This window comes from Corvus brachyrhynchos, unplaced genomic scaffold (assembly GCF_000691975.1).
Source record: "Corvus brachyrhynchos isolate BGI_N302 unplaced genomic scaffold, ASM69197v1 scaffold47, whole genome shotgun sequence".
NCBI lineage: Eukaryota > Metazoa > Chordata > Aves > Passeriformes > Corvidae > Corvus > Corvus brachyrhynchos.
The window spans coordinates 381,133-389,911 of record NW_008239292.1 but is presented as its reverse complement, the minus strand read 5'-3'; the positions used below and the strand labels follow the sequence as shown (position 1 = coordinate 389,911).

General features: G+C 52.1%; 2 protein-coding genes across 4 annotated transcripts in view; one reads left to right on the top strand and one right to left on the bottom strand.

Moving 5' to 3' along the window:
• STRADA (STE20-related kinase adaptor alpha) overlaps positions 1–2,706 on the top strand; it is an 11,242-nt gene extending 8,536 nt beyond the window's left edge. For both annotated transcript variants that reach the window (XM_017740529.1, XM_008638462.2), the window contains exons 11-13: positions 1–154; positions 838–880; positions 1,284–2,706. The exon at positions 1–154 is cut by the window's left edge and continues 26 nt beyond it. In XM_017740529.1, coding sequence (XP_017596018.1) covers positions 1–154; positions 838–880; positions 1,284–1,436 — 350 coding nt within the window. In that variant the 3' untranslated portion in view covers positions 1,437–2,706. The remainder of the gene's footprint in view (positions 155–837; positions 881–1,283) is intronic.
• The window catches only part of LOC103619911 (RING finger protein 113A), a 24,273-nt gene continuing 17,243 nt past the window's right edge, over positions 1,750–8,779 (bottom strand). Inside the window, exons 3-11 of one of the 2 annotated variants that reach the window (XM_017740525.1) lie at positions 8,360–8,437; positions 8,139–8,243; positions 7,056–7,163; positions 6,666–6,775; positions 6,364–6,470; positions 5,759–5,848; positions 4,987–5,080; positions 4,078–4,184; positions 1,750–3,633 (exon numbers count right to left, since the gene is read on the bottom strand). In XM_017740525.1, the coding sequence (XP_017596014.1) occupies positions 3,554–3,633; positions 4,078–4,184; positions 4,987–5,080; positions 5,759–5,848; positions 6,364–6,470; positions 6,666–6,775; positions 7,056–7,163; positions 8,139–8,243; positions 8,360–8,371 (813 nt within the window). In that variant the 5' untranslated portion in view covers positions 8,372–8,437 and the 3' untranslated portion in view covers positions 1,750–3,553. Of the gene's footprint in view, positions 3,634–4,077; positions 4,185–4,986; positions 5,081–5,758; positions 5,849–6,363; positions 6,471–6,665; positions 6,776–7,055; positions 7,164–7,272; positions 7,805–8,138; positions 8,244–8,359; positions 8,438–8,779 lie in introns of those variants that run through there. The other variant, XM_017740526.1, reaches the window with a different exon arrangement.

Here is an 8,779-nt window from a genome sequence, read left to right as displayed (position 1 = left end):
GTTCCAGTGCAAACTATGGGATGGGGGAGAGCACGGCCATGAGCAACGTGCGCGCGGCCAACGGGGAGCCAGCCCTGCACCCCTATCTCCGCACCTTCTCCACCTACTTCCATAACTTTGTGGAGCAGTGCCTCCAGAGGAACCCCGATTTCAGGTAAAGCCAGGTGAAAGCTGTTCTCCCCACCTGCGCTATTCTAGGGCTGGTTAAACTATGGGAGCCAGCAGAGATTGTTTACAGTTTCTGTTCCAAAAGTGTAGTGGAGTGAGGATGTGCCCCATCTGTTGAGGAGAGCAGTCCAAATGTGTAGAATGAGCAGTGTTAACACTTGAGCACTTCCTACGTGACAGCCCGAAGAATTCCTTTGCAGCCTTCCTTGGGGGATGAGTGATGCTGCACATAGAGAAAATAAACAACTTGAGTTTCTGGCCCCTCTGAGACCGTGTTTACCCAGTTCCCATCACTGCAAATGGCTGCTTTTCAGCCAGCAGAGAGCAATGGTGGAAAGTGATCAAAGCTGCATTTTTCTTTGTGGTGAGGGTAATCTGTAGCCATGACAGACTTTCCAGGGGTGCCCCACTGCTCAGGAGCTGTCCTTGGCCAGATGTAGGGGATGCAAGTATGTAATGTAAAGGTTAGAAGAAGGAGGTTGAACTCCTTGCATAAAATATTATGTGATTGTAAATGCTTAATAACAGTGCTACCACTGAAAAAAGGGAGATACCCAATAACTGAGAAATGGGAGAGGCAGGAAGGACCTCAGTCTTATTGCCACTATCTGACTTCAAGCACTGACTCATTTTCTTGTGTGCTTCCCTCATTCTACCTCCCTCCCACAGGCCAAGCGCCGGCACTCTGCTCAGTCACCCCTTTTTTAAGCAGGTAAGGAACTAATTTCTCTACAGGTAAAGCACAGTGGCTTTGCTGTAGTTGTCTTGCTGGGAGGGTGGGGATGTTGAGTGGCTGAATTTTCTGCGATTGGAAGGATTAAGTCAGTTTTTTGACTAACTGTAGTGTGGTGTGGTGATCATCACATCCTCTGGGGAGGTGCTTGGGCTGCTCTTGAAGTATCTCTTATCTAAGAGAGGTTTTAAATCTGCCTGTCCTGGGAGCCACAACAGTTCAACAGCCGCCCAGTTGAGTTCTGGGGTAAAGCAGTTCTAATCTGCTCCTTAATGAGACCAAAGGGTGCCCCGTGTGTTTCCTGCCTGTTGTTTCTGGCTGCAGTGCTGGGTGGAGCAGCACCTGAGCAGCCCCGAGTGCTCATTCTGCCCTTCCTGTGCAGATCAAGCGCCGAGCTTCTGAAGCACTCCCTGAACTTCTGCGCCCTGTCACCCCCATCACCAATTTGGAAGGGACACTGCCCCAGGATCCCAGTGGCATTTTTGGGTTGGTATCAAATCTGGAGCAGCTGGATGTGGATGACTGGGAATTCTAGAAAAATAGGGACTGCACTGAGTTCTGGAGGAGCTTTCTGGACATTGTAATTTATTGGTCCTGTTCATAAAAGCTGATGAATGTTACACACAGAAGAGTTTACAGGTCCTTGGGAAGGAACTTCAACTGCCTCTTTACTTAAGAAGTAGCCTGGATACAAATTGACAGACCTGAGCTGGAAAAGGATCAACCCAAGGATCTGTGGAGTTTTCCAGAAGGTGCAGCGTTCAGAGCCCCCGTTCTTGCAGCTGAGCACTGGTAGAGCACTTGAGGGGGCTGAGTGAGTCCGTGTAGTTATGGTCTTTATTTATGTGTTTCTAAAAGTCACTGGCTTCCTCACAGTTGAGGCTGCATGTCCCTGCCCTCTTTGGTTCTTTCTCTTTTAAGGGTGCCTTAGAGTTGACGGGAGGTGGGCAGCTTTTAGTTTTGGGCATTCTCTTAGAACTAGTCAGGTTCCTGTAACAGTGTTGTCACAGGGCAAGTTTTAATGGGGAGAAAAAAGGGATTATATTCTTAGTTACTGCTTTGTGATGGAAAATGGCAGATCAAAGACAAGCAGATGCCATTCCAGGCACTCCTGCTGCACTGGGCATTCCTCTGCAGCACTGGATTCTTCCAGTCTGGAGAGGGCTTTTGAAGACTTCTCACTCCGTGCTGAGCACTCTGAACTCCAGGTCAGACAGGGCCTTCCAGCCTCTCCTTCCAGCTTCCTGGGTCACCAGAGCAGTGTGGATGCCTGTACAATGTACCAGCTTTTTTATCCCCTTCCAGATGAACCTTGTTAGCTGGGCTGGTTTCACAGCACAAAACACTTTACCTGCCTGTTCTCAGTGACTTACCCTGGCACAGAGGAAAAGTAAATTGATTTTCATGCTGATCTTCTTCCTCACGACTCCTGTACAGAACTGAACTTTAACCTTTCCATTACCACTGCTGTTCTGCCTTCCCTCACTGACGGGTAAAAGCTGCTCACGTGTGATTCATGGCTGTGTGATTGCCCTGCTGCTGTGGCAGCTCTCCCCCAGTCCATGGTGTTTGGTTTTTCTGGAGGTGTATTTAAGGCTTTTAGTTTGACTTTTCCAAGGGCCATGGGTGCTGGAGGTTGTCTACTCTTTACTGAAGCACTGAGAATCCTTGTGTAGGTGCATTTGATGGAGTAGTGGTGCTGGCAACAGGTCCTTGTGTTTATAAACTGTACTTGAACCCAGATAAAGTTTGTTACTCTAGTTTTTTTCCAAAACAAATAAAATATTTCTGAAGTTGTTTTTTAAGTCTGCTGTTTGTGCAGGATGATGGAAGTGAATCACAGAGGGTGACAGGCTGGCTGTGCATGCTTGCTTTTACCTCCTTATTTTCATACAGCTCAGCAGTTTATGGCAGCTGCCTTCATGCTTCAGAAACGTACTTCAACTAAAGCAACAAGCTGCAAACACCTGGACTTGCTCTTTTCTGAAAGGTTCAGTAAAATTCTCCCAGTTGCAGTGGTGTTTAAGGGCAGGCCCAGTTCTACTTCCTCACTATGATCAGGTTTGGGTCCTGATTTCATCTTACTGTAAGAAGATACTAATTTCCTGGTTTGTTATGAAGTTTTACAAACAGGGCTGATTCAAGAAGTGTGTTGCCCACTGAAGTTCTATCCCTGTCTTGAGTTCTAGGAACCAGGACAAGACCAGCCTGCTTTCCCATGCATTAGCATTTTTAGGGTGAAGGATGAACTTAGTGCAAGCTCATATTTCTCATCCCTGCCCATGCCTGCAGCTTGCTCCATGCTCAAAGATTAGGGGCTTAAATTAACTTTGTTCCATGCAGGATCGGTGCAGAGTTAGGAGTGAAACAGCAGCACTGTGGTCAGAAGCAGCAGTTATGAAGTAACTGAACAGTCACCCTCCTTCCCCAGGTGCACCTGGGGGTCCTGGGGGGAGCAGATGACTCAGCCACAGCCCTTGAGTCTTACCTGTCCTGCCTTGTGCCCCCACAGGGCAGCAAAGATGGAGTCCAGCACAGGTGGACACTGTTCAGTAGCTGCTGGTTGGATACGTAACCCCTGGCTAACAGCTGTGAGCTTTTTTTTTTTTATCCTACAAAAGCTTTATTCAGTTATGTACAAAACGTGTTCTGCTACTGTGGATCCTCTCCATGGTCTGACTGCTGTTCCTCTTCTTCCTCTCCTTTGTGTTTTTCCAATTTTGCCATGAGCTCTGAAAAACAGGAACAGGCAGGATGAGGCTCCAGGTGCAGGGGCTGCCCCCCGCCCCCAGAGCCAGGGGCCCAGGTCCTGCGAACACCCAGGAGCAGGGCAGCTACCAAACATCCCTTGCCTGCAGAGGCTCAGCTTGGAGCTGCCCCTGTTTGCCGAGTCCAGGCAGGAGCTGTTACAGCTCAGTGCATTACTGACCACACAAGCTGCTGCCTCTGCTCCCATGGCACACCTCCCTTCCCTCTCCAGTCGCTCCCCAGGTTCCCCACCTGGGTAAGCACACATGCTCATTTTGCATCCATGATTTACTATTTCCTGACACTAACTGAGCTCTGCTGGCAGCCAAGAGCTGTGAACTGCAGCTCAGGGCCAGGCCCAACACCAGGAAGGTCCAGCAGGAGCTGGTGCCTTTGCTGCTCCAGGTGCTCCCCCAGATGCCCATTACCTTTCGCAGGGTTGAAGACCCCATTGGTTTGCTTGTCACAGACGTAGCAGCGCTGGGATTTGCGATAGTGCTGGAGGGCACAGCTCTCACAGAAGTAGTGCCGACACCTGTACGGAGACACAGAGGTCACTGCCAGGCACCAGTCATTGTGTCCTGGACACAGGAACATAAAGGTTGGAAAAGACCTCCAAGATAGAGTCCAGCCTTTGACTGATCCCCACCTTGTCACCCAAAGCAGAGCACTGAGTCCCACGTCCAGTTGTTCCCTGGACACCTCCAGGGATGGGGACTCCACCAGCTCCCTGGGTAGCCCCTTCCACTGCATGACCACCCTCTCCATGGTCCCCAAGGGAGGCAAAAGTGAGCTGCAGGCAAAGCTTCCTCTGCATCCCTGTCCCAATGGAAGGTGTTTTCAGCATTGCTTCACCAATGTGCAGTGACAGCACAGAGCCACCAGTGAGCTCTTCCAGACACAGGTACCAGCAGGACAGCATTCAGAGTGAGAAAGGCCTGTCCTCAGCCTCCTCCTCATCCTTGCCAAGCTCTTGGCTTCCCCATGCTCACATTTCTCTGCTCAGGCAGTGCAGCTGCCATTCGAGTCCAGGAGCAATGAAAACGAAATCTCAAGGTTAAGGGGGAAAGATGAGGTAATGAGGCAGCATCTGTGGAAATCTAAAAAGTCCTTGAATAAGGGTTTGAGATCCCTTCCAAGGGCATGCTCCAGATGCAGCTATGAGACTCCCTGGCTCTCTCAGGATTTCCTCACCCACCAGAAAGCCACAGCAGACAACAAGCAGGTTCCACCCACAGCCCATGGGGTGGGTTTGTCTTTGCCTCAGCAGTGAATGAATGACTTGTGAGCTGGATTGACAGCAGACACGTGGCTCCTCGTGCCAAACCACCACTTACTTGGTGACCACGGGGTTCTTAAAGGAACCTCTGCAGATGAAGCATTTGAAAGGCATGTCCTCCTCATCGCTGCTCACCTCGTAGTTTTCGTCGTCTGCAGAAGAGAAAGTGAACCAGAGCAGAGTGAGAGGAGAGGCCAGCCCAACCCATGTGTGGGGCATGAAATAATAAATAAGGGGAGAGCACAGCAGGTGGGATTCAATCTCTGCTGGAAACAATGGAGCTCTGGCATCTGGGTGTTGCTGATGTCAGTAACACGTGTGGGACTGTGCTATAATTAGGGCTAATGAGCCAGCAGGCCTGTTGCTCATCTCAGGAGAAAATTCTTTTCTACTTCACCCACTCACTGCTATAAAGAGAAACATTCTCCAGCCCCCTCCTGTTTTAGACTTTCTTCCAAACCAGCTGCCACCAAGCTCTGGTTCCAACTGAACAGAGAACACCCTTTTCCCCCCGTTTGTACAGCAGTGCTCATGAGCCTTGGGCCTCACCTATGGACACTGCATGACAAATGACACCCCACCTCCTGGGCATCCGGGGGACAGACAGTCCCATCTCCCCAGCTCCACAGAGCTCGCTGCTAGGACCCACACAACAGCAGTGCTCTCCTTCACAGAGAGCCAGGGGAAACCATCCTCACTGGGGAAGCCAGGGGTTGTGTGAAAGCAGCAGTTCTGTTCAGCACTGTCAGTGGTTACTGGCCCTAAGCTCATCCTGCAGCAGGAGCTGCACAGCTTTGGAACAGAGCCCTGTGAGAGCAGCGGGGCCGTACCGTTGACACCGTAGCGGCCTTCGTCCAGCTCCCGTTCGATCTGCCAGCCGTGTTTGTAGTCCGAGCGGTCGTGCAGGAATTTGCAGCTGTCTGAGCAGCACAAAGAAAGAGGAAGTAAGAGCCAGGCTGCAAGGGCAGAATGTTACCAGGACACCTCATTCTGGGGCAGCCTGAGCTTTGCCCAGCCAGAGAAATCTGACTGCTCCTTCTCCAGGGCAGCACCAAGCTCCTGGAGCAGGTACAGGATCCCTCAGTGCTGACAGGCTGCAAGGATCATCCTCTCAGTGCCACAGGGACAGTTCCAGCAGTTATGCACATGGAAAGTGGGATAAGGAACAGAAAAACTCATTCCTCACATGGTCTCAGTGGACACAATACCTGTAAGAATGTGGGTCACTGGAACATCCTGGGTTCCCTCCTAGGACTCCTGTCACCACTAATTAGAGGCCCTGGGCTTTCGAAGGGCCAGCATGAATGACAAGAATGTTACATAAACAGCTCTGCACAGAAGGGTCTGTGACTCAGCCTCAGCACCACATACACGGGGTCACAGCACACCTGGTGTTTGCACACCTGGTGTTCAGCTGCAGACACGAGGCACTCACCCCCGAAGCCACAGAACCCGGTCTCTTTGTAGTCCTTGCAGATGTCGGGCTGGTAGTCCCAGCGCACCGTGGCCCGCAGGTGCTCTGGAGCACGGATGGGGCCTTTCCTGAAAGGGGGGCAGAGGGCTCAGCCCGGCTGCACAGCAGCCCTGGAGCAGGGCCCTGGCCAGAACCAGAGACCAGACTGGTCAGACAGGCAGAAATTGGCAGTGACAGCAGAGTTCCAGCCCCAGACCCATGCCTTTGGGATGGTGCCTGAGCACCTCCGTGGTCCCAGACCCCCAAGGCTCATCCCAACCCACCTGACCATTCCTGAAGAGGCGTTTCCCATCGATGTGTCCTTGGGCTTAACGTACTTCTGGTAGTTGTTAATGCCACGGTAAATTTTATCATCTTCCTTTCCTCTCAGCTCCTAGAAAAGCAAGAAGAGATGATTAAGGATCAGGAGAGCTTCATGACATGGATTAATTGTCACCACTCTGACACCAGTCTTCCTTCCCACCCTGCCTTCCTTAACACCAAGATGCCAATAAAGCCACAAAAGTCCCCTATTTGCAAGGGTTACACTTCTGGCTTCTCACACTTCCAGGGAAGAAGAGACTCTAACTCTTCTTGGTGTGCAGAAGGGGATGAGTAAAGCACAGGCTCTCCTGCTGCAGAGCACGAGCTCCTAAGGAGCAAGGCTGACTCACCTCCTGAATTTTTTGGCTGCGCTCAAAGATGGCCTGGGCATCCTTCTCCTTCTCTGTGTCCAGTTCATACACTGCTGTGGCTCCCATGTCTTCTGGGCCAACGGGTTTCTGAAAAGCAAGGAAAACTTGTGGCGAGAGTGGAGACAGTGGAAACCTGGACAAGACAGAGAGCTCCTTGGCTACCTGAAGGTTGTCACAGAGCAAGAACTGGACACGCCTGCTTTATCCCTTGGCATTTGCTAGGGAAAATTCACCATGGGCTCCAGCCTAGTGTGTGCAGAGACCAGAGTGCTCATTCCCCTTTGCTCCCAAATTTTAGCCTGCAGAGTCAGGGAACAGTTATTTTACTCCTTCACACCCAGCCCCAGCTCAGCTGGAAGCCCCACTCAGTTCACCCATGTCCAACACTTAAATCATGGGACCCTCCTGCCCACACACAGGATGTTACTGAACTTCTGACCCAGCTGGAGGTGGCCAAAATTCAGTTTCAACACAGTTATCTGGTTTAGATTCCTCTTTAATGGATTGAACAGATACCTATTCCTAGCTTCTATCAAACCTTTGAGAACAGCTGCACAGAAACCAGAGAATAATTACTGCCGGCCTCAATTAAACACAAATCCATCTTAGGTGCCAAAAGCTTGTGGAGTCCCAAAGCTGTCATCTCCTCCTGTCCCTTCCTGTTCTCTCCAGAAGGTTGGGCAAACAAAATGCTGCCTCCCTTGGCAGCAGCCAAAGATGGTCTAACACTGAAAACACAAATCCAACAGTTTAGCAAACCTGATCCAACTGCTCCCTCTCCTGAAAAATCTGTGCAGTGTTGGGCAAGTCCAGTGGCATCCTGGAGTTTTAACTCCCACCTCTAAGAGGGAAAGGCCAACCTTTGACAGCCTCCCGTGGAGGGAGGGACTATCAGAATAAACCCAGCACAAGGTGCTTGGCTATTAAGAAGGGACAGGGAGGTGCATTAATAAGAAAGAATGTCCAATCCCATGTTCAGAGTGGCAAATTCTGTCTGTGACAAGTGGAATCCCCAGCCCCACCCAAGCTGACACTCCAGGCCCCCGTGCTGCCCGTCCTTACCGCCGACCTGGTCGATTTGTAGGTGACCCCGATCTCCTTGGCAGGATCCTCGTCCTCGCTGCTGCTCGGCGCGTACTCCGGCCTCTCCCTCGCACAGCGCCGGGTCTGAGGGGGGACAGCAGGGATGGGGGAGGAAAGGCTGCAGCACTGTCCTGGCTGAGCGTGGCAGGCCACCGCAGGCCCACCTGGATGGAGCAGATGCTCCCTCGGAGCTCCCTTACCTTCTGAATCATAGGGTTGGGGGTGTCCCGCCGCCGCTCCTTCCGCACCACGGTGCTGCCCTCCTCCCCGCTGCTCTCTGCGGGGAAAGCCCAGCGTGAGGGGCACGACCCAGACCTGAGGCAGCTCCTCCCCTGGGCCGGCTGGGGAAGCCCACGGGAGACCCAATAATCCCATCCTGAGAGCACTGTCCAAACGCTCCTGGAGCTCCGGCAGCCTCGGGGCCGTGCCCATTCCCTGGGAGCCTGTTCAGTGTCCGACCACCCTCGAGGGGAAGAACCTCCTCCTAATAGCCAACCTAAATCCCCTGTGACACAAGTGCAAGGGTCCTTCACGCCCTCCGCCACTCGCACACGGGCTGGGGAGAGCAGCCAGGCCCGCCGTGTGGGCAGCGCTGGGGGCGGCACCACGCCCTCCCTCCC